Raw genomic sequence first — 24,819 nt, 5'->3', positions numbered from 1 at the left:
ATGGAGTTAAGGGAGGCATTTGTGCAGGAGACATTCTTTTTTTTTTGGCCAGGGCACATATAGCAGACATAGTCAATAATTTATTCAAGCAGCTTCCTGATGTTGAGATCACAGCTAAGACGTGTGTTCCTGGAGTCAACAGTTGCAATGACAGCCTCTTGTTCCTGCCTTCCTGATGGTGGCAGAAGTAGTAGCTTCCTGGCAGTGCAGTTCCCCACTGGTTTTTTTTTTTTTTTATTTATTCCTGGAGGCCCAGTCTGGATCCCATCCCTTTGGCTTTTCAATTATTTTGTAAGCCTCCAGTTATCTTTTATTATAGGTATTACATCTATTTTTGCTTAAAATAGGTACACTGGTGTCATCTGCAACTAAACCCTGACAACAAAGTGCCTGAATAGAGATGTCATTAAATGTTTGTTGAATGAATGAGTGAATGGTCAAATTGAGACTAGCAAGAGGTCTACAGAGAGATGGGCAGTTAAACCAGGTGGACTCACTAGAGTGGTAGAGCAACTGATGGGCCATAAGAAGGCAGCAACATCAATCTGGTGAATTTTAACCAACATTTTGAAAAGATGGAACAGAACAGAATAGAAAAATCTCAGAGTAGATCGCATATAGTAAATGTAAGTATTATTTGTGAAATTTTAGTTCCACACATGCATACAAACACTGTACATGTGTACACACACATTTGCAGTGACGATAATCCAAATATTCAACAACCAGCATGGCAGACATCAACTAATTAGAATGGAAGTCAACAGTGTCTACTGTTGTCTAAATAACAGTATAAAATGTATCTTTTGTAGTAAAATGTGATTGAAATCCATTGGTCTATGGAATGTAGCTTAAGGCTTTCTGGGGTTGGGAAGCCGTGGGTGCAGGTTTCTGAGGACCCTTCCTTTGGCATTGTGCCTGGCTAAAGGAACATGCCCCTGACTCATTCCTGCCCCTAGCGGGGCCCGTCCTGAATCCAGAGCAGTTTTCATGTGTCACAGCTTGGGGCCTACCAGACACCTGTGTTTCTGCCTGCCGGCATCTGTTCCCATTCCTCAGGAACCATCAACCCCCATCTCCCCGGCCTTTGAGAACCTACCTTGCCCAGGTTCTGCCCAAAACAGGTTCTGGTCCAAACTTGGGCCCATCAAAGTCTTCTAGGGCTTTATTTATGGGTGCTGAAGGGAGGTGCCTGGGTTTAGACACCTTTGCCCTCCCCCTTCCACTGTCCACAGAGAGACTGTCTGCTACCCAGAGAAGGATCAAATGAGGCCACCACAAAGGCTGACGCCAAGGAGTGGACACCTGATGTCAGAATGTGGGTCCCTGGACCCCTGAGGCCAGTCTCACATAGCTCCTGACCCAGTACTGTTCCTTTGAGTTTTACTTTTAAAATAAGTTAGTCTTGGGTTTCGTTCGCTTGCAGCTAAAGAAGTCGTGATTACATCATGGTGCCTTGAGGTGGTTAGGGGGCCCTCACAGACAGTGTATCAGCCCTAATGTGGCTCAGAGACTCTGGGGGGAAGATGAGACTCAGCCGTCTGGTGCCAGTGAGTCTACACGTGCACCCGGCCCTCAGGCAGAGTGTGCGGGGCTTCAGGTCGGGGTGGCCCTTCATTAGCCCCAAGGCTGCACGGAGCCCTCCAGGGACCTTCCTCTGCATGAACATTTCACCTGAAACCAGAGGTTGTGGGGAGCCCTCCATGGTCCCTCTGAGGAAGGCCTCTATCACAGGCTGACTTGTCCTCTTCTCTGGGAAGCCTTTTCTGCGCCGTCTCCACCTCTCAAACACTTCGGGCCCTCTACTTGTTCCTCATTCTCCCCAGCTTACTTTGACAGTTCCTTCGGGAATGCATTGTAACAGACAGTTTCCACTAGGTCAGCCTTCTCCAGAATTTTATTTTGCATTTGGCAGACTGATAAAACTTCCAAAACAGTTTGGGAGGCTGACAGAATTTGTGCACCTCTATTTAACACCATAGAAAACAACCATGCAACAACGTGGAAAACCAAATAACACTACCATTGTATTATTGCCATTGTTTCATAAGACCGCATTGGAATGCCAAAAAAGTAGGAAGGATGTAGTTTCAGAAAAACAAACCATTCTTTGAATTAAATACATTTATCTTCCACAAAAAGCCCACATTCCCCTTATTTTTATCGTTTTACTGTAGACCAGTGAGAATATTGTCATGGAAACCAAGAGAAAGATGCAGGACAGGAGAGAGAAGCAGGAGAATGTCAGAGGGAGGCAAAGGGACTGGGAACGGGAAGCAGGAGGCAGAGCCCACCAGCCAGGCGCTTCCCTGCCCTGAAGTGATCCCGTTCTCCTGCGAGACTAGGGTGGCCACGTTTGGGCCCTGGCCAATGCACAGAGCTGTGGCCATGCTCACAGGTCAGGGGCCTCAATGACTCCCCACCCCACTGTCCGTGTGGACTCTGGTGATCTGGTTTCCACATCCCTCACTCTGTGGAGGTGCCCCACACTTGTAGGGGTGTCCCTTTCTTCTCTGGGCCTTCCTCTCCTCACCTTGAAATTAAGATTTTTAACCAGTTTTGAGTCATTTCTTAGGAAAACTGCAGACCTCTGTCATAAAAAAAAATTTTTTTAAGCCATGCACAGAGTATTTTGCATAGAATTTCAGGGGCTCCACTCCCTCTGCCCAGGGCCTTCAATAAACTTCTCAGGGCGCCCTTGCCCCAGATCACGAACCACAACCTACCTATCCTGGCGCTTAGCTGTTAGCCGCTTGCCTCCAAATGTGCCGCTTTCCTGCTCAGGCAACAATATTTCCCCATTACCTAACACAAGGGCAGGGCCAAGAGTCTCAGGGAGGGAGGTAGCTGTTCAGAGAAGTATTAGCCCCTGGGCTCCCCTCCAGTTCACAGTGCTGCTGGGAGACACAACGAGCTTCACGGATGGGTGAATAGCTGGGCCATGCTGTGGACGCGGGTCTGAAGAGACTTTCAGACCTTGACTAGTGGAGGGAGAGGACAAGGTGATGACAGGAATCCCTTCACTGGGGGCAAAGGCTTCTGGCTTCCCAAGGCAGTATAGGGCAGTGGTAAGAGCTTGGGCTTAGTAGCTGGAATACCCTGGGTTTATATCTGGCTCCGGGATTTAATTGTGTTATTTGGGAAAGTTATTTTACCTTGAACCTTTGGGTTCCTTATCTGTAAAATGGATAAGAGTTGTGTAGCATAAAAGATAGAGTAGACTAGACATTCTAGGGCTCCCTTGAGTCTCCCAGCCCTCCCGCTGCAGAAGGTTGAAGTCATATGACCAGTTCTGGCCAATAGTCTGTGAGTGGAAGAGGTGTGGGTCACACCAGGCTGAGGCAGCTAAGTGTCCATGTGCTTCCTCCACCTCTCTCTTCCGTCTTCCATAATGGCCTAGGGGACCAGCTTTCCAGATGGCAAGGCTACAAGACGGAAGGAAGTTCTCCTGTCCCGTATCAGACTCCACATGAGTGGTAAATAAAGCATTACTGTGCCAAGCCATTGGAATCTCAGGAGTACTCTGTTGTGACGGCTAGTGTTAAGTACCCTAATACGGGGAGGGCTAATGGAGATGACTGAGATGATAGCAGTCCCTCTTGGTACAGAGGGGGTTGCTATCCTTAGAGAAAAGATCTACCCCCCCTACACCAGCCAGCTTGGCCAGTTTTAACAAAACACCGCAGACTGGGCAGTTTACAAGACAGAAACTTACCTCGCACAGTTCTGGAGCTGGAGGCCCCAGACCAGGTGAGGCAGGAGGCTCTGGTGACAGCTGTCCTGCTGGCTTGCAAATGGTTGCCTTCTCCCACGTCCTGACATGGCAGAGAGAGACACCAAGCTGCCTGGTGTCTCTTTTCCTGTGGGCACTAGTCCCATCATGAGGGGACCCTTATGACCCCAGCTAACCCTAATTACCTCCCAAAGAGCCCATCTAAATACCATCATGGTATTTAGGGCTTCAACACGGGAATTTGGATGCAGGCACAGCTCAGTCTGTGGCCCTTCCCACCGAGACAGGGCCCTCAGATCTTTTCTTAAGAGCAAATATTTAAAAGCAGAAGCTGGCAAGTGTGTGGTGAGGTGGGAGTTTCATCCGGAGTGAAATCGTGCAGGTCTGCTCCCCGGCTTCCCCTGAGCCTTTATCTCTCCACGCCTCCATTCTCCGTTTCACACCTTGACTTTCCTACAACTCACAGACAGATTCTTAGACAAGCCAGCGGCCGGTTAGGACTGGAAGAGCTCTGGGTCTTAGAGGCCGTCTTGTCTAAGCACCGGATTCTTAACAGATGACAAGACAGGGCCTGGAGAGGGAACGAGGGCCGCCAGAGCGGGGGCTGGCTTACCTACAAGATAAGGGGTGCAGAGCTGTTCGCTGCAGCCGGGGCCGAGAGAGAGACGATCAAAAAGGAAGCTGTTTTCATTTCAGCATATATATTTTGCATGACTTTCAAAATAAAGCTTTATTTTATAGTTTTTTGATTTGGAAATAATACATGCGGAGGCCCCTAGGGCGCCTCAAATCTATGGTCCAGCGTGTCCGGGGCTCGAGTCCGGCTCTTGGGGCAGCGCCTTTCGGTGCGCCGTCCCTTCCCGGCAGGGCGGCTCCCGGCGGGAGGGGCTGTGCCCTCCGCGGCTGCGCGCGCTCCCGGGCTGCGGGTGGCACCCGCTCCCTCGCCCTCCTGCCCAGCCGGAGCGGCCCCGGGGTCACGTGGCAGGGAAGGCACGCGGCCCGCGGCCCCCGGCCCGCCGTCCTCCGCTGCCCGCTCCCGTGGCTGCAGCCTTTGCGCTCCTCGCGGGGATCCTGCCGCCCTGCTGGAGCGCGTCGGCCAAGTTTACCAAGGGGTCAGTGAAGGTGAGCCAAAGCGACTGGTCCTCTACGCGGGTGGAGGCCGGGATATCGCCGTCCAGCCGCAAGGCGGCGGTGAGGTTCGGAGACAAGAGTTCAGAAGGTCGGGGTGGGAACACAACTGGGGATTTGTTACCAGGCTTGATGTGGTCCCAAACGGGCCCCAAAGCCCTGCATCACCTCCCTGGAGGCTCTGGGGGTGACATACAGCGTCCTTCGGACCAGAGCTCCCCCTAACCCCCACCCAGCCCCGCTCCGGGCTGCTTTGGTCCTGGACCGCCTCCCCCAACCCCCCGAGCTTACTGGCCCGCTCCAGTTTCTTGCCCTCTCCTTCCCCTCCTAGAACAACGACTCCTCCCTCACCCGGTCTTTCCCTGCTGTCCCTTCCTCCCAGCTCCCCCACAGTATAATCTGGGATACCCCAGCACAGATCGCACTTTGGGACTCATAGAGGGGGCACCCCAGGAAAGGTGAGGCAGAGAGACAATTACTAACCCCTGCTTTCCCACTCCTCTGAGTGCTGGGGGGTGCCGCGGGAGTTGAGCCTGGGGGCGACCATCTCATGGCCCTACTTCCTGCACCCCTGGGGCCTTGGCAATGCCAGGAACTCTGCTCCCACCGCAGCCAGAGTGCTGGTGACCCAGGGTTGTCCCCACAGGGGAATGGGGTCGAGTGCTCCCACCACTCTGAGTGCTTCAGTGACTGCTGCCTCATGAACTTGGACGTCATGGCTGCCTTCTGTGCCCCCAAGACCAGAATAAACAAGGTGTGCTTGCTCCAGGTGAGGCTCAGGGGTGGGCAGTCCCTTCTGGCATGTATGGTGGGGAAGGTTGAAAAAACCCACCTGGTTGCACCTGCTCTTCACCTTCTGCTTGGAGTGCCCTTTCCGCTTCTGCACCCCGCCAGCTCCTACTGCCCTGCAGGAGGACTTGGCCACCTCCTCTAGGAGTGCTTCTCTCCTTGGAGCTCCCGCACCTTTGGCTCCTACGCACCTTTGGCTCCTACCCTCCGCAGAGGCTGTATTTCCCTGACTCGCCGCGCTTTCTGTCTGCCTCCGCCCCTGGTCAGGGCTCTTCAGAGCGGGATTGCAGCATATTCATATTTGAGCTCCTGTCCCCGAACTTAGTACCTGTGCACAGTAGGTGCTCAAGAAATGTTTGTTGAATGAATGAATATCTCTATCCTAACATCAGTGAGGCAAAGTAGGTGGGAAAAGACCTTCTTCTTACTCTTCCCACCTCCCTGCCACCATGACCCAATTTCTTGAGAGGAGCAAGGCCCTCCTATGGCAAGACCACAGTTTTGGTCTGGGACCTGAGCTTAATTCTGGCTTTTCCATTCCCTTTCTTCATGACCTCAGACAGGCCTCTTCCGTTCTCTGAGCCTCACTTTGTTTCCACTCCTGTAAAATGGGGCTAAGGTGCCTAACTCACCGGGTTTCTGGGGAGAGTGTGTGGTCCTGGCAAGGACAGGCTCAGTCGAGCATGACTGTTAGCAGCTGGTGGAAGTGCTGGGCGCAGAATGCATAGTCCATCTTGTTACTGCTCTTCTCTCATCTGGCTCTGGGCCCAGACCTTTCTAGGCAGTTTGGGCTCGGCCCCCATATCCCTGTCTGGGAGGCCGCCAGTGCCCTACAGAAACAGCCAGGCTCCTACCGTGGCCTAAGTCTATAGCTGAGAGGGTGTTTTCACTGTGGGCAGGTGACCGATTTTACTTCATTTGATGCTCATTATAACCTTGTGTGCTGGGTTACCTTGTCATCCCATTTAACAGAAGGGGAAACTGAGACAAGCCTGTTTCCCTTGCCTGAGGCCAGGAGTGATCAGCTGAAGGGCTGACAGGCCCCAGGTCTGACTCACCCCAGCACTTGGGCTCTTGCTCCTGCTCCCCAGTAGTTCAGCCCCCCTCCTCTCTGCACCTTGGTGACTCCCAACTTTCATTCTGCTTTATGCAGACCAAGGGAGCCATCAACATCCTGTGCCCCTGCCAGATGGCCTTGAGCTGCCATTCCAAGGACGTGATATTATGTCCCCGCGGGTGCTATCTGATTTAGAGGAGAATGCAGGCTGGTCATTGCCCCACTTCCCTGGGGGTGAGAGGCTTGGGGCACCCCCATCTGGTTCAAACTCCAGCTCCTGAGACATTAAAGTCACTTCCTGGCTCTGGTCTCTGTATGAACTTTCTGGGAGAGGGAACCTGGTAGGGACTGTTCCAGTCTGGGGAGGGTGAAAAGGGATACCGGAGGCATGGCCCTGTCTGCAGGCAGGGTGGCCTCAGGGTGGCACTGCAGGCAGGGGATGGAGCAGGGGGTGTGCGTGAGAGGACGGGGGTTCCAGGAAGGGCCATGTCTTGGGATGGAGAACTGTGTTGGGATGGAGGTGCTGGGATAATGAGTGTGCCTGGGAAGCATGTGTAGGGGTGCCCATGGGTGGGGGTGCCCGTGGGTAGGGGTGTGGTAGGACTGAGATGGTATCTGAACACTTTGAGGGGGAGCAAAAGAGTGGACATCCTTTAGAGAATGTTTATGAGAATGTGTGTGAAGTATAAATGCTAACTGTTCGTGCCTGTGGTGGGAAAGGGAACTGGTGCACTTTATGGCTCCACTCTCTCAGATTCTATCAGTTCCATTTTATGGATAAAGAAACTGAGGCTGAGTGAGCTCTATGACTTGTCCAAAGTCACACCATGATGTATCAGCAAGGACTCTGTCTGCTGCAGGTATCCAGAAAGCCAACCCAAACCAGTCTGGATGATGAGGCAATCATCCGTGGTGAGAACCGGAAGTCCAGAGGCCGGCAGGCCTCAAGTCTGGCTGAATCCAACAATTCCATGGCCCCCAGGCTGGATTCCTTCCCAGTAGCCACACAAGTCCCAGGTGTCACCTCATAACAACAGCTAAGATTTATTAAGCACTTACTATGTTCCTGACATTGTGCAAAGTACTTCCTTACCTGCATTAACTCATTTTATTATAACAGCAATGTTGTTGCAGGTGCTATAGTTATCCCTATTAGTAAAAAGACCCCTATTTGAGGGTTGAGGCTCAAATTAGACCAAGGGTTGGAACTGAGACTTGAACCTAGGCTGTCTTGCTCCAGTGGCAGACTCTTAACCACGAATCCACCTCACAAGTGCACAGTATATCTTCCAGAGAAAGGAAAGTCTCTGTTCCATGGTTCTTAACAAACAGTTGGATTGATTCTCATTGAATTTACTTCGTTTGCAAGCTCACCCCGAACCAATCACTGTGGTGGAATCTGCTGACTGAGTCAGCCTAGGTCATGTGCAGGGGTGGAGTCAGCTCCCTGGGAAAATTCTGATGGGGAAGGGTGCAGGTTCTACTGGCGTCCCCACGGCCAAGAGGGTATCAACACAGTCGGAATGCAGAACTCTACTCTCTTTTCTGGCCAGATGCTGATGAAGATTCCTGGTCTTGACCCACTGGTTCCAGTCTTGACCCACCCTCATGGGTCAGGCTGGAACCTGGACTCTACCTCACCCCAAGTTCTGCCCTCAGGGCCACCCTTTCCTGGACCCACTCAGCACTCATTTGACATAACAACAGTGTAACTCAGAGATCCTTGGTCTCACACAGAAATCAGAAATTGTTTTTTCTCCTCTATCATTATATCTTGATCATTTCTCCCATGTCACCAAAGTATTTTTGAAAACATTAAAGACTGCCTAATTTCATTATCTATGTGGACCATATTTTGCTTAAGTGTTTCTCCATAGTTGGATAATAAGATAATTTCCAAATCTAAGCCATCTACGTTCTTTAGGATGCAAGTTTATAGCTGCAGAAGCAAACGTACTCTAATGATGGCTTAAGCAAGGTAGATGATTTCACTCTCACCTGGCGGTTGGAAGAGGCTGGACGGAGGCTGGGCTGGGTGAGGTCATCACGTCCCCACCTCCTTCCATCTTCTTGCTCAGCCATCCACTGCTGTGCTTCCTTTTTTAAAAAAAATTTATAACATAGCACATATAGAAACATAGAAATCGGACATCTGGATAGCATCTTGGGGTAAAAGTAGAAGAGCTTTGGGGCCCTAAAGAGACTCTCCTGAGTGCAGACGGGATCAATATCTCCAGACTCACCAGCTGGGAAGTTCTGCCCTAGGACCTTCTTTCCTTCACATAGTTGAGGATGGCTCATCACCATATCTGCTAGGGGCCACATTCCAGTTAGAAGAGAGGAGGTAAAGGGACAGCAAATGCTCACCATTCCTAAAAGAGTATGACCAAGAGGCAGCACGAATTATCTTCACTTATATCCCATTGGATGAAACTTAGTCACATGGCTGTACCTAGCTGCAAGGGATACTGGGAGATGTAGCTCTCACCTGGGCATCTATGTGTCTGACTAAAGCTTGGGGGTTCTATTCTTAAAGGGAAGAAGGAGAATGTGTAGTGGGAACAACTTGCTGCCACAGAACTCTTCATTATTATTTTAATTAGCAAGGGAAGCTTGGATCCCAGGACCTAGAACTAATGGCATACTGTTACAGCTCTTTCTTGAGCTACAGCTCTACTGGACTGTGTATCCTCTGGCTTAACCACAGCATCAGGAAGTGGTGGTGGAAGGAGCACATGACCTTACCTCCCAGCAAGCCTTGTAAAGCCCAGTTGAGTCTCTGCTGAAAACATGGTGTAATTGCCAACAGTACTCAGGAGAGGGACTAATCTCTGTATCTGGGACCAAGTCATGGCTTTCTTTTCTGCAGAAAGTGAACTTGACAAAATTTTCATGAAGATTGAGGGTAAAAAAAAACCTCAGAGGAAATTACAAGCTTCCTTTCACAGAGTTCTTTTCACCCCCAACATTAAAATCATGCTACCCTAGGCTTAAAGGTAAGCTGCGTTGCAAGTGTGACTTCCCCACTCCAAGTTCCCCTACAAGTAAAGCACCTTGAAGCCAGACTGAGGAGTGGGAGAGGGCCAGGGTGTGGAGGCTACCAGAGCACACAGACTCCTTCCAGTCTTGGTGGGTTTGGGAGGAAGATGTGCTAATCATTTGCCAGTTTGCCCTCCTCCTGTTTTGTGATTTATCCCTGGGAAATGCATTTCCCAGTCTCTCGAGTCCTCTGGCTTCTAGGACTTGCTGAAGATCACAGCACAGAGAAGGGGCTATTGCTCCCCCACCCCTGCTTCACCAGCAGTCCTCTCGTCAGCTTTACGACAGCCCTTCCTCTGCAGTCCTTAGGGACTCCAGTCACACAGCCTCATGCCTCCAGCCATAGGAGCATTTATGTCTTCTTGCTGTTGCTAATCTTCCAGTTGCCTCAACATCTTGTTTGTTATCTCAGCTCCTCCATCTCTTGTGAGACCATTTCCCTATAATAAATTCTCTCTGTTTCAAATACCTTGAGTAGTTTCTGTCTTCCCGACTAGACACTGACTGGTAGAGAAAGAAACCTTCCAAGTGGAGATAGAGCTGACCTAGAACACTAAACCTTCTTAAATGGGTAGAATTCACTTGAAACACAATTGCTTTGGAAAGAGCTGAGGTTGGTAGTGACTTACATTCTTAGGGTAAATTCCTAGAAGTGGAATTCCTGGGTAAAATGGTATGTCTATTTTGAGATCTTTGAGGAACCTCCATACTGCTTTCCACAGTGGTTGAACTAATTTACATTCCCACCAGCAGTGTAGGAGGGTAACCCTTTTTCTACAACCTCGCCAACATGTGTTGTTGTTTGTCTTTTGGATGAAAGCGATACTTATTGGTATGAGGTGATATCTCATTGTGGTTTTGATTTGCATTTCTCTAATGACTAGCGATGTGGAGCATCTTTTCATGTGTCTGTTGGCCATCTGAATTTCTTCTATGGAAAACAGTCAGTTCAGCTCCTCTGCCCATTTTTTAATAGGATTATTTGCTTTTTGTTAGTGGAGGTGCATGAGCTCTTTATATATTTTGGATTTTGGATGTCAACTCTTTATTGGATCTGTCATTTATGAATATATTCTCCAATACTGTAGGGTACCTTTTTGTTCTATTGATGGTGTCCTTTGCTGTACAGAAGCTTTTCAGCTTGTTCATTTTTGCTTTTGTTTCCCTTGCCCAGGGAGATATGTTCATGAAGAAGTCACTCATGTTTATGTCCAAGAGATTTTTGCCTATGTTTTTTTCTAAGAGCTTTATGGTTTCATGACTTACATTCAGGTCGTTGATCCATTTCAAATTTACTTTTGTGTATGGGGTTAGACAGTGTTCCAGTTTCATTCTCTTACATGCAGCTGTCCAGTTTTGCCAGCACCATCTATTGAAGAGACTGTCATTTCCCCATTGTATGTCCCTGGCTCCTTTATCGTATATTAATTGACCATATATGTTTCAGTTAATGTCTGGAGTCTTTATTCTGTTCCATTGGTCTGTGGCTTTGTTCTTGTGCCAGTACCAAAAGTGTCTTGATTACTGTGGCTTTGTAGTAGAGCTTTAAGTTGGGGAGTGAGATCCCCCCACTTTATTCTTCCTTCTCAGGATTGCTTTGGCTATTCAGGGTCTTTGGTGTTTCCATATGAATTTTTGAACTATTTGTTCCAGTTTGGTGGAGAATGTTGTTGGTAATTTGATAAGGATTGCATCAAATCTGCACATTGCTTTGGGGAGAATGGCCATTTTGACAATATTAATTCTTCCTAGCCAAGAGCATGGGATGAGTTTCCATTTCCTAATGTCCTTGTTAATTTCTCTTAAGAGTGTCTTACAGTTTTCAGGGTATAGTTCTTTTACTTCCTTGGTTAGGTTTATTCCTAGGTATTTTATTCTTTTTGATGCTATTGTGAATGGAATTGTTTTCCTGATTTCTCTTTCTATTACTTCATTGTTAGTGTATAGGAAAGCCACAGATTTCAGGGTGTTAATTTTGTATCCTGCAACTTTACTGTATTCTGATATCAGTTCCCATAGTTTGGAGTGGAGTCTTTAGGGTTTTTTATGTACAGTATCATGTCATCTACAAATAGTGACAGTTGACTTCTTCTTTACCAATCTGGATTCCTTGTAGTTCTTTGTTTTGTCTAATTGCTGTGGCTAGGACCTCCAGTACTATGTTGAATAACAGTGGGGAGAGTGGGCATCCCTGTCTTGTTCCCGATCTCAGTGGAAAAACTTTCAGCTTCTCACTGTTCAGTATGATGCTGGCTGTGGGCTTATCATATATGGCCTTTATTGTGTTGAGGTACTTGCCCTGTATACCCATTTTGCTGAGAGTTTTTATCATGAATGGAAGTTGAATTTTGTCGAATGCTTTTTCAGCATCTATGAAGATGATCATGTGGTTTTTGTCCTTCTTTTTGTTGTTGTGGTGGAAGATGTCGATGGATTTTCGAATGTTGTACCATCCTTGCATTCCTGGGATGAATTCCATTTGTTCATGGTGTATGATCCTTTTAATGTATTTTTAAACTCCGTTTGCTAATATTTTGTTAAGTATTTTTGCATCTATATTCATCAGAGTTATTGGTCTATAATTTTCTTTTTTGGTGGGGTCTTTGCCTGGTTTTGGTATTAGGGTAATGTTGGCTTCATAAAATGAGTTTCGGAGTATTCCCTCTTCTTCTATTTTTTGGAAAACTTTAAGGAGAATGGGTATTATGTCTTCTCTGTATGTCTGATAAAATTCTGTGGTAAATCCATCTGGCCTGGGGGTTTTGTTCCTGGGTAGTTTTTTGATTACCGCTTCAATTTCTTTGCTGGTAATTGGTCTGTTTAGATTTTCTGTTTCTTCATTGGTCAATCTTGGAAGGTTGTATTTTTCTAGGAAGTTGTCCATTTCTCCTAGGTTTTACAGCTTGTTAGCATATAGGTTTTCATAGTATTCTCTCATAATTCTTTGTATTTCTGTGGGGTCCATCATGATCTTTCCTTTCTCGTTTCTGATTCTGTTGATGTGTGTTTATTCTCTTTTTCTCTTAATAAGTCTGGCTAGAGGCTTATCTGCTTTGTTTATTTTCTCAAACAACCAGCTCTTGGTTTCATTGATTTTTTTCTATTGTTTTAGTCTCCTCAATTTTATTTATTTCTTCTCTGATATTTATTATGTCTCTCCTTCTGCTGACTTTAGGCCTCATTTGTTCTTCTTTTTCTAATTTTGATAATTGTGATGTTAGACTATTCATTTGGGATTATTCTTCCTTCTTTAAATATGCCTGGATTGCTATATACTTTCCTCTTAAGACTGCTTTTGCTGCGTCCCACAGAAGTTGGGGTTTTGTGTTGTTTTCATTTGTTTCCATATATTGCTGGATCTCCATTTTAATTTTGTCATTGATCCATTGATTACTTAGGAGCATGTTGTTAAGCCTCCATGTGTTTGTGAGCGTTTTTGCTTTCTTTGTAGAATTTATTTCTACTTTTATACCTTTGTGGTCTGAAAAGTTGGTTGGTAGAATTTCAATCTTTTTCAATTTAAGGCTCTTTCTGTGGTCTATTCTGGAGAATGTTCCATGGGCACTTGAGAAGAATGCATATCCTGTTGCTTTTGGGTGTAGAGTTCTATAGATGTCTATTAGGTCCATCTGTTCTAGTGTGTTGTTCAGTGCCTCTGTGTCCTTACTTATTTTCTGTCTGGTGGATCTGTCCTTTGGAGTGAGTGATGTGTTGAAGTCTCCTAAAATGAATGCATTGCATTCTATTTCCTCCTTTAATTCTGTTAGTATTTGTTTCACATATGTTGGTGCTCTTGTGTTGGGTGCATATATGTTTATAATGGTTATATCCTCTTGTTGCACTGAGCCCTTTACCATTATGTAATGTCCTTCTTTATGTCTTGTTACTTTCTTTGTTTTGAAGTCTATTTTGTCTGATACTAGTACTCCAACACCTGCTTTTTTCTCTCTATTGTTTGCATGAAATATGTTTTTCCATCCCTTGACTCTTAGTCTGTGCATGTCTTTGGGTTTGAGGTGAGTTTCTTGTAAGCAGCATGTAGATGGGTCTTGCTTTTTTATCCATTCTATTACTGTGTGTCTTTTGATTGGTGCATTCAGTCCATTTCCTTTTAGGGTGACTATTGAAAGATATGTACTTATTGGCATTGCAGGCTTTAGATTTGTGGTTACCAAAGGTTCAAGGTTAGCTTCTTTAGTATCTTACTGTCTAACTTAGCTCGCTTACTGAGCTGTTATATACACTGTCTGGAGATTCTTTTCTTCTTTCCCTTTTTATTCCTCCTCCTCCATTCTTTATATGTTGGTTGTTTTATTCTGTGCTCTTTCATGTTTCCTTTAACTGCTTTTAGTGGGTAGTTGATTTTACTTTTTTCCTTTAGTTAGTATTTGGTTGGTCTGCTTTGTTTGCCGTGATTTAATTTTCTCTGGTGACATCTGTTCAGTCTTAGGAGTGCTCCCGTCTTGAATAGTCCCTCTAGAATACCCTGTAGAGGCGGTTTGTGGGAGGCAAATTCCCTCAACTTTTGCTTGTCTGGGAATTGTTTAATCCCTCCTTCATATTTAAATGATCATTGTGCTGGATACAGTATCCTTGGTTCAAGGCACTTCTGTTTCATTGCATTAAGTATATCATGCCATTCTCTTCTGGCCTGTAAGGTTTCTGTTGAGAAGTCTCATTATAGCCTGATGGGTTTTCCTTTATAGGTGACCTTTTTCTCTCTAGCTGCCTTTAAAACTCTGTCCTTGTCCTTGATCTTTGCCATTTTAATTATTATGTGTCTTGGTGTTCTCCTCCTTGGGTCCTTTCTGTTGGGAGTTCTGTGTATTTCCGTGTTCTGTTCGATTATTTCCTCCCCCAGTTTGGGGAAGTTTTCAGCAATTATTTCTTCAAAGACACTTTCTATCCCTTTTTCCTCTCTCTTCTTCTTCTTCTGGTACCCCTATAATGCAGATATTGTTCCTTTTGGATTGGTCACACAGTTCTCTTAATATTGATTCATTCCTGCAGATCCTTTTATCTCTCTTTGTGTCAGCTTCTATGCATTCCTGTTCTCTGGTTTCTATTCCATTAATGGCCTCTTGAATCTTATCCATTCTGCTTATAAATCCTTCCAGAGATTGTTTAATTTCTGTAATCTCCTTCCAGACGTCATCCCTTACCTCTTGCATATTTCTCTGCAGCTCCATCAGCATGGTTATGATCTTTATTTTGAATTATTTTTCAGGGTGATTGGTTAGGTCTGTCTCCCCGGATTCCTTCTCAGGGGTGGATGTCTGGGTTAGTCTGGTCAGTATCAAATTCTTGTGCCTTTTCATGGCGATAGAGGTAGTTGTGGGGAGCTGGTGTGTGTGTCGGCTGCAAGAACGTCCCTTCTTGCTAGTTGCGGCCTTTCTCTCCTGGGAGAGCAGCAACCCCTAGCAGCTTGTGCTGGGAAATTGCACACAGTTGGGGTTTCTAATTCTTGCCTGGCTGCTGTGAAAGAAGCTCTGCCCTGCTGCCTCAGGCTGCTGCTCCACTATGGCAGAGCGGCGTCAGAGGGGAAATGGGTGGGAGGCTGTTTATTTCCATGAGGGCTCTCTAAGCTGCACTACCATTCATGGGGTTAGGGTGCCTGGAGTTCCACGGGATTCCCAGCTGCTGGGCAAGTGTACCAGGATGCTTCCGTCCAGCCATGAGGTCCCTGTCCCTTTAAGTCTTTCAAAAAGCACTTGCTTTTCTTTGTCCCAGGGGCGCCAGCGGTGGGGACCCACTCGCAGGTTTTACTGTCCCATTTCCCTTGTATCAAGCACCCCATGCACTGTGTGTCTGCGCTTCGGTGCGGATGGCTAGAAATGGGTGTTTAGCTGTCCTGGGCTCCTTCTCCCTCCCTGCTCCAACTCCTCCTCCCACCGGGAGCTGGGGTGAGGGGTCCTTGGGTCCCACTGGCCCACAGCTTGTATCTTACCCACTTCGCGAGGCGCTGGGTTCTCGCAGGTGTAGATGTAGCCTGGCTGTTGTCCTGTATCTTCTGGACTCTCTTTCAGGAATAGTTGTATTTGTTGAATTTTCAAAAACATATATGGTTTTGGGAGGAGATTTCCACGGCTCTACTCACACCACCATCTTCTGTTTTTCCTGCTCCCTTTCTTTTTGTAACCTTATATTTTCTTTAAGGAAACCACCCCCTTCCATTCTCTGTCCATAACATTGAGTGGGGCTCCATCTGCCTCAGAACATCGAATGCAGACACAGAGGCTGGTTCAGGGGGTGGCCCTGGGGCTCATCCTGTTGCCCTGGCTGCAGGGATAGGTTTGGAGAAGGACACATGGCCTAGTTTGTCCAGTCAGAGCGAAGCCTAGGATTTGTACAGAGTCACCAAGATGAAATGCTTTCTCTTTCACTGGACTTGAACATGGGAGAAAGTAGGTCTGTAGCTATTGGCAGACGTTTTATCACTGTGTGAACTTAGAATAAAGCCAACACAGAGGGAAGTGGAGCCAGTTCTAATGTCTTCACTTCAGGCTCTGAAACAAGCTGTGCCTTAAGCCAAATAGCTTTACCCCTGGACTTTAAAGTTATATGACCCAGTAAATTCACGTTTTCCCTTAACCACTTTGGTCTGAGTTTCTGTCACTTGCAATCACGTAAGTCCTGCTGGATTCTCTGCCGCCTGAAGATGAGATGTTTTCAGAATCTCCCTTTCTTGCTGTGGTAATAGATACTTGTTTGTTTGCTTAAGGGGGTTATATGCAGATTCAGGGGCATTATTTCTCTGCATCTGGATATTCAAACATAATAGGGCCTTCACCTGGAGGTCTTAGAGGATGCTGAGAAGGCAAAGGCCATCTTAATTTAACCAAATCCTCCTCCACCCTTTCTGATCATCCCTATCTTTGCCCAAATAGACTCTCAGCCCCTCGCAGAAGCCTTGTTTCTGAGGTGAGGTCTCAACACCCTTAGCTGTCCTTTCTTTTTTCCAATAAAAGCACAGACCCAGCTAGGAATTAATCAAGGCACATTTCATAACTTCCCTCTTGGCACGGGAAGAACTGCCTTCCTGCAGGCAGCCTGGGGCTGTGTGCATATTTCTAGCCAGTGAAGTGGCAGGTGTAACTTCTGGGCCAAAGCAAAGAAGTGTGAGCATGTTGTAAAAAAAGGAGGACTCTCTTTTTGTTGATTGGCCAACGATGGCTCTCAAGTCTCCCTTCTTTCCCCTTTCCTCTCTGGTCCCACTGTAGGAGAGCCAGAAAGGAAAGCACCAGGTGCTGGTGGGAAGTGCCAGCTCATTGGAATACACCCCAGCCCCATCTCCCAGCCATAGTAACAGTCAAAGCCACGTGCCCTGCCTCCCCTGTTGTCCTTGCCATCACACCTGCTTGCACCTGTCCTGTGTCCTTGGAAAGTTCCGTTGTATGGGTGATAACCACTTTCAGATTGTCTGGGCATGTGTGCATCATCTGTCCCAACATCCAAACCAGTTTTGGGTGGTGGTTGATTTCATCCTCCATGAGGCCCCCAGCAAAGCTGTGAGTTCCCCAGTTCTCTTCACAGCCTGGGGGTGAGGTCAGCTATGCACAGGAGGTGCTGGCCTCACTAAGGCTCCGTGTGGAGGACCGCTACCCTGGCGAGTGTGCTGACTCCCCGCAGAGCTGCTGGAGCAAGAAACTCATTCAGTTGTGCTGAGCCTCTTCTATTCCCAGGCAGCTTGGTCCCGTAGCATTACCTAGCCCGCCAGGACTAATCTATGTAAAATGCCTCCTGCTGCTCTGCCCTCTGCATTACCACCTTCATCTACTCCCAAGACACAGTCACTTTGTTTCAGGTTTCTGCCTCCATAGCCCAGTCACGGTTTCTGAGTCCTGGGCTATATTTCTTGTGCTTGCCAAAATGGCCTACAGAAATGCATCCAGGCACACTGGGTTTCCTCTGCAGAGGGCGTTATTGAAATTCTAATAGATAGGCTCTGGTGGAAGGGAGTGGAAAGATTAAAACTAGAGTCTAATCTTCTGTTACTTGATAGCCTTGTGACTGGGGAAGTTTGGCAACTTCTCTGTGTATTAACAATGATATTGAATTCGATTGAATGAGTGACTCTTTTGAAATCCCTCTAATCCTGAGATTTGATAATCCTAAAGATAATAACAGGTTCAATTTATTGGGTGCCCAATCTATGCAAAGCCCAATTAAGCAGTACATCATTCCCATCATCCACTATTTTATGTTACAGTTTGCAAATGGGGAAACTCAGGCTCAGAGAAACTAAGTCTGCCCAAGGTCACACAGCCTGTAGGCAGTAGAGCTGGGATTTGCATCTAGATCTCGCTAGTGCCAGATCTTGGGCTAGAGCCCAAGCACAAACTAGACTATTCTTCTGGCAGCAAGATACATACAACAAATGGGCCTGGACGCCCCAGGGGTTCTTGGAAAACTTCCACTTTACTCCCATTGCTTGTTCTTCTGTCCCTGTGGTCTGGAGGCTGGCACTGCCTGTCAATCTTAGGACTGGACATTCACCCCTCATTAGCCCCCCTCCAGGCCTCAGTCACATGGCAGATGCAGGGCATTAGCTGGACCTTAAAGCACCACAACCACCTCTGGGCCATGATGCGGAGGCTGCTGCTCCTGGTCCTCTTCTTCCTCCTCTTCTTTTTGCTTCCTCTTCACCAGAGCTCATTTTTCCAGGCACAAACCATAGATTTGTTAAGGAACCTAGAGAGTAGAGTCACTTCCTTTGCAACTGTAACTCCGGGGAGAGGAAATCCTGGGGTAAAATACCTCTAAAACTGAAATCAGTCAAAGGGAGAAATAAAGTTTAAAACCTGTTTATTGCTTACAAACTGTGGTCCTGTCCGTTTCTCTTTCCTGCACCAGCAGAAGCAAGTGAGACCTTCCCCAACCTCTCAGGTTCAGATAAACCCTGGTAATTACCCATTGATATGGCGATAGACTACTTTTATCCACCCCTGAGGAATACCTGTCAATATGCAGATGCACTAAAGACAGGTGAAATATTCTGGAAATATTACAATTTTACCCACAGCAACCATCTAAAGACCTATGTTGTTTGGGGGCTATAGGTGGGCACAGAGGCTGATGTGCATGAAAGCCAGGAGAAGTGGGAAGTCTGGGAGGAAAAAGAAAACTTATCGTGGTCATGTGGGCTGTGCTGGGGCCATGTCAGGTGTTGCCACCACAGTGGTGAAGAGGACACAGGACTCCTTGCCCCATGTTCATATCTGGCAAGGGAGACAGACATTCAGTCACTCAACAGTTTTATTGAGCACCTGTTAACATGTAAATTCCTTTTCTCCAAGCTAGGGATACGGCTGTGAGCAAGGTACAAAAGTCCTTGCCCTTGTAGAGCTGACATGCTACTGTACAAGGCATATAAGTAAAATGTTAATACATCCCAGGTGATAAACGCCTGGGAACAAAGACAATAAGGAAGAGGCTTCAGGAGTGGGGTTGTGAGGAAAGGTTGCACTTTTAAACAGGGTGCTGAGGGAAGACTTTACTAACAAAATGCAATTTAAACAAAGACCTAAACGGAGTGAGGTGTTTCCTAAAGGGTGCCAGACAGGCAGCTATCTGGACAGAGCATTCCAAGTGGAGGGACTAGCTGGGCAAAGGTTTGGAGATGGGAAGGAGCCCAGCATATTCAAGGAATAGTGAAGAGGAGAGCAGAAATAATAGGAGACGAGGTCAGAGAGAGAAAAGGACAGAAGATAACAATATCCTCATTTATTCAGCAGTTACGTATTCAGCACCTACCATGTGGTGCTCCTGGAGGCTAAGAAACAGCAGTAACAAAATAGCAAACGGTCCCTATCCTCCTGGAGCTGAGGTTCTAGCAGGAGGAGACAGAGTTGTGTGAATGTAGTAAAACCAGGTGTTGGGGGCTGCTCTAGCTGGGTGTACGCAGGAAGGCCTCTGTCTGAGGCAAGAGAGGGAGGCAACAAGGCAGAGAGCACACAGGGCACAGTGTTCTGGGCAGAGGGACCAACAAGTGCAAATGGCCTGGGGCCAAGGGAATCTGTGCATTCAGAGCCGTAGTGATAGCTGCAGGGTGTGTGTGTGAGCGTGGTGGTGGTTGCGGAGGTGGGGCAGTGAGAGATGCGGTGACTGGCTGGAGCCCTGGAATGAGTACGCCCTGTAGGTCCCCTAAAGAGTTTCTATAGTTTAGTGTCCTGGGAAGTTCTTGGGGGCCTTGAAGCAGAGGAATGACACGGGATTTACCTTTTTAAAAAGATGGGAAAACCTGATGGAAGGGGAAAGGAGGGGAAGCTTGGAGAGAGTGGAGTCGGGTAGAGCCGAGGTGGATTGCTGGCAAGAGTGGAATCTGGGAGACCAGGAAGAGGCTACTTCCAATCTAGTCCTCTTTTCCTGCTTTATGTTCTTTATAGCATTTAATCATACGTAACAGATATGACAATACATATATTAAAATCATTTTTAAACCTATGCAAACACCCTCATAACTATCATGCAGCTCAATAAACAGAGCATTTCTGCTCCCAGAAGGCTGTGTCTGCTGCCCGTCCCCAGTCCCAAGGGTAACACTCTGCTCACTTCTATTGTTAGAGGTTATTTTGCCTGTTTTTCAACTTGATATAATGGAATCACAGTACATTGTTTTTTTAAAAAAATCTGGCTTCTTTTGTTCAACATTTTGACTATGACACCCTGTTTCACTTATGTATAATTATCTGTGTTCTCTAGAACTGTTCTTGTCTAATTGTATACTCATTGGTCACATGCAATTACTGAAATTAGAATTCATTAAAATTAACAAAATTTAAAATTCAGCTTTTTGGTCACATTTGTCCCGTTTCAAGGGCTCAGGGGCCTCGTGTTAGTCACTAAATTGGACAATGCGGAAGAAACACATTTTTATGGCTGCAAAGTTCTGTTGGACTGCTGCTCCGGAGGTCAGCTCCAGGAGGGCAGGCGTTTCTGCGTGTTCTGTTCCCAGCTGTATCCCCAGCGCCTGCACACAGTGGGTGCTCAGTATTTGCGTGTTGAATGGTTATTAAAATTACCCGAGAGACATGATGGGCGGCAGTGATAACGTACCGTGAGAGCCAGCCCTGGGGTCACTGATGTGCGTGAGTGTGGGAGCGGGGGGCGTGCAGGCGAGGCTTCAGCCCCGCTGAAAGGGGAAGCAGGACTGTGGGAGAGGCCGTGGGGCAGCGTGAGGAACTGCCTGAGCAAAGACAAGGTCTGGATCGCCCTCACGTGGGCGAGACAAGGCACTTGTTTTGGGGACCCTAAGGGCAAACCTTTAACAACTGCTTAGTCCCGTCTAGAGAGTCAGGTCCCGCGGGCGCCCTCTGGCGCCCCCCGCGCACACGTCCCCGGGTCCCCACCTAGAGGCCGCCCAGCCGGGAGCGACCTGGGCGGCGCGCGGGGCTGTCTCCCCGAGGAGGTGGGAGCCCTGCGCGTCCAGCGCGGGAAGTGCAGGAGCCGAGGCTGCCGCCGGTCCCAGAACTGCGACCGCACTGCGCCGAAGACGGGTCTGCGGGCAGCGCGTGTCACACTCAGGCGAGTGTCGGCGCCCGGGGGTGCTGAAGTGGGGAGACCCGGAACCAGGGGACAGAGGGGAGGGTAGGAGGGCGGAGACGACCCGGAGCCGGGAATTCTCCGCCGCGACAGCACCTCCAAGCCGCCAGGGGGAGCGTGTGGCAGAGCCGAGGTGGAACCCCACGCCAGGGGCTCGGAATCCTGCGTGCGGGGTGCGGGGTGTGGCGCGTGGCGCGTGGCGATGCTTCTCTTTCTAATGGGGTTTTCGTTATCGAGGGGTCACCTTGCCAAGCCCTGAAAAGTCGTCCCAACCGTGGTTCCACTCGGCCGGCCGCAGACCGCCCGAACCCCCAGGCCCAGGCCTGTGCGGTGGCCCCAGTTGTTCCTGGCCGGAGTGGGCTGGGGCAGCCCCCGAGCTGGGTGTGCGAGAAAGTGGAGTTGATTTACCTTGAAAGGATTTAAGGAGGAGAGATGGAGTCCTCCTGCCAGTATTTCTCGACTCAGGCAGAGGGGTTAGTGACAGGAAAGGTGAATCCAGGGATGGACCTAGAGGGCACTGAGTAACGCTAGGGGTCAGCGTGGAGGAGGCACCCAGAGGCACAGACCGAACAGCTGGGTGTGAAGGGCCTTTAAGCCCAAGCTCCTGCTGTGGGCAAGCTTGTGGGCCCAGAGCTGGGCAGGCTGGGAGTGGGGCTGCCTCTCAGAGCTGAGGGCAGAGTAGCCTTCAAGGTCAGGGTCAAAGTCCCGCCTTTTCCAGATGTTCCCCGGCCTATACAATGAGTGCCCCTGCTCGTCGGACCTGACTTGTGTATTTCCGAAGAATGAGAAATTGTTTAAAATCATCTATGGCCGTTGTAAGAAAACTGAAAGAAAGAAGCCAGTTAAGAAAACTTTCTAATGCTCTCTTCCTTGCCTCCACCTCCCCCCGCTGCCCTGACTACCCGGAGTGATGTGTTTTTGCCTCTGGCTCCCACAGGGAAGGATGATGCATCTTCTTTGAAATAAAGAGCTTTCAGTGTTTGCTACCTCAGGAGCTGGGGGCTGGGCTGGGCACGGGACAGGTTGCTGGAGGTGGGGTGGGGCAATTGGTAGGAAGGGAAACTTGGCCTTGGGGCATAAATGAAAGTGCCCCCGGGGAGACTTGAACTCCCATCTCCCTGCTCCAACCCATTTCAGGCTCAGCCTATTCTACACTGAAAAGCTCAGTTTACACCTGAACTCTCTAAATTCCCCTGACCTTAAATTTCAGTAATGTGAAAGTGTACAAATGTATATAAAGAATTGCCAGCATTTATTTTTATTTTTTCACTGTCCAATATTTATTTATTTAAGGTGTCACTGACATACACTCTTACGAAGGTTTCATATGAAAAACAATGTGGTTACTACATTTACCCATAATATCAAGTCCCCACCACATACCCCATTGCAGTCACTGTCCATCAGTGCGGTAAGATGCCACAGTCACTACTTGTCTTCTCTGTGCTACACTGTCTTCACCGTGACACCCCTGCACCATGTGTACCAATTATAATATCCCTCAATTCCCTTCTCCCTCCCTCCCCACCTGCCCTCCCCTCACCCCTCCCCTGTGGTAACCACTAGTCCCTTCTTGGAGTCTGTGAATCTGCTGCTGTTTTGTCCCTTCAGTTTTGCTTCCTTGTTATACTCCACAAATGAGGGAAATCATTTAATATGAAGGGGCAAGCTCCCAGATTCTATTTCAGCCAATTGGGACCCGGATCCTACCTCAGCCAATCAAGACCTGGATCCTATTTCACCCAATCGGAGTTTGGTCTCTCTCCTCTCCATTCAGCAAAGAGCTCACCCACCACCCTTAGACCCTGCCAATTGACCAGAGCCACGACCTATCACCCCACCAACTACCCCTAGATCCAGCCAATCAGCCAGAGCCATGACCTATCACCCCACCAACTGCCCTAGAACCCCATAAAACCTTTGTGGTATTGAAACTCGCTTTCTTTCTCTGGCGTCTTGCCACTGCATTGGTGTAGATGAGAGATTGAGCTCGAGCTAGCTCGAATAAAGGCTCTTTGCTTTTGCATCTGTGTTGGCTCCTTGGTGGTCTTCTGGGATTCGCGACTTTGGGCGCAACAAATACTTGTCTTTCTCCACCTGGAATTGCCAGCATTTATTGAGCATTTTCTAGATGCCAGGGGCAGTCTTAGATGCCTTACACACATGATCTCATTTAATCCAACAAAAACAAAAAACCCTCTGAGGGTTAGTACTATTATCACTGCTATTGTAGGGGGAGGGGGAGGAAGGAAACTGAGGGACTGAGCAATTTGCTCAAGGTCACACAGCTTGAAAGTGATGAATCTGACTCTTCTGGGAGGCAGGAAGAGAAGGGAGGGATGAGAAAGAAAGGAGAACCAAGGAAAGAAGCCAGAAAATGAGACTGGAGCATCTACTGTGCATGTGGGGGTGGGGCAAGAATGAGTCAAGAGGCATTTGGAGACAGGCTAGCTTGCTGGCTTGTATGTTTAGCTCATTCTCAGCAGAGGTAGGCTTCAAAGCAGCTCTGTTATATTCAGGTTCCAGTTGGGAGGTAACTATTTCAGATTTGGACGTAAGGTTCCACACTCAGCCACACCTCTGATTAAGTAAGCCCCTAGACCTGAGTCAAGCATGCCCCCCAGGATGTCAAGCTTTGGTGCAAGAGCTCAATGGTTGAGATGCAAACTGTGATTGTATTTAGAGCACCCCACTGTAAATCCTACTTTGGTAGAAGAACATGTTTTCCAGTATTAAATATGTTAGATTGTAACTCCGGGAGGGAAATATATTCCCAGCCAGGGGCAAATGACCTTTGAAGCTGAAATCAGTCAAAGGGAAAAATAAAGTGGGAGAAACCCAATTATTGGTTAAAAGCAGTCGTCTACTTCTGCTGGCCTGTGTCTCTCAATGACCCCCTTGCAAAAAACTCCCACCACACCTCTGTGGTTCAGACATGCCCACGCTCCCCTTGTAGTCACCTATTGATATGGAGATGGACTGGTTCTCTCCTCCCCTTGGAAACACCTATGGATATGGAGATGCACTAAGGCCAGGTGCAAGATTCTGGAAATATTGCAATTTTACCCATACAGATACATAGTGTTACAGCTCATGGGAGTCCAGGAGCTCCCACATTTGGAGAAAGTCTATGAAAGAACCTTGGAAGTGTTAGGCAGGAGAATAGATATGAGTGGGGTGGAAAGAGAAAAAGGCCAGGAAAGTCCACTAAAAAGACTGAGAGTTAACCAATTAAAACTCAAAAGCCAGGAGTAACTTAGCCTGGAATATCTGAATATTCCCCAGATAAAGGAGGGTACCTCAACATAACCCATGTCTTTATTGTGTTAATCATGCAGGCTCAGCTTATTTTTTAACTTTACCTATATGCTTTTATTTCTCCTTCGGCCCTAAGCAACCAAGGGAACTAATTTAGCATGCAGGCCCAGCTGTGAACAACATAGTAAAAGACAGGAAGGATTCCACCTTAAAGATTGAATTTTAATATCCAGGAAGTTGAGAAATAAGATTCTTAACTTACTCTTTAGCAAAC

General features: G+C 47.7%; 1 protein-coding gene across 1 annotated transcript; it reads left to right on the top strand.

Moving 5' to 3' along the window:
- The first annotated feature begins 1,526 nt into the window (after window positions 1-1,526).
- Window positions 1,527-8,545, top strand: LOC140846722 (uncharacterized). Its single transcript, XM_073224302.1, has 5 exons — window positions 1,527-1,550; window positions 4,475-4,855; window positions 5,508-5,630; window positions 7,568-7,724; window positions 8,261-8,545. Exons 1-5 carry the CDS (start codon window positions 1,527-1,529, stop codon window positions 8,284-8,286), a joined length of 711 nt encoding a protein of 236 aa, XP_073080403.1. The 3' UTR covers window positions 8,287-8,545.
- The last annotated feature ends 16,274 nt before the right edge of the window (window positions 8,546-24,819 follow it).

This window comes from Manis javanica, chromosome 16 (assembly GCF_040802235.1).
Source record: "Manis javanica isolate MJ-LG chromosome 16, MJ_LKY, whole genome shotgun sequence".
Lineage (NCBI taxonomy): Eukaryota > Metazoa > Chordata > Mammalia > Pholidota > Manidae > Manis > Manis javanica.
The sequence above is the reverse complement of the archived record's forward strand: the minus strand, read 5'-3'. Positions and strand labels throughout refer to the sequence as shown.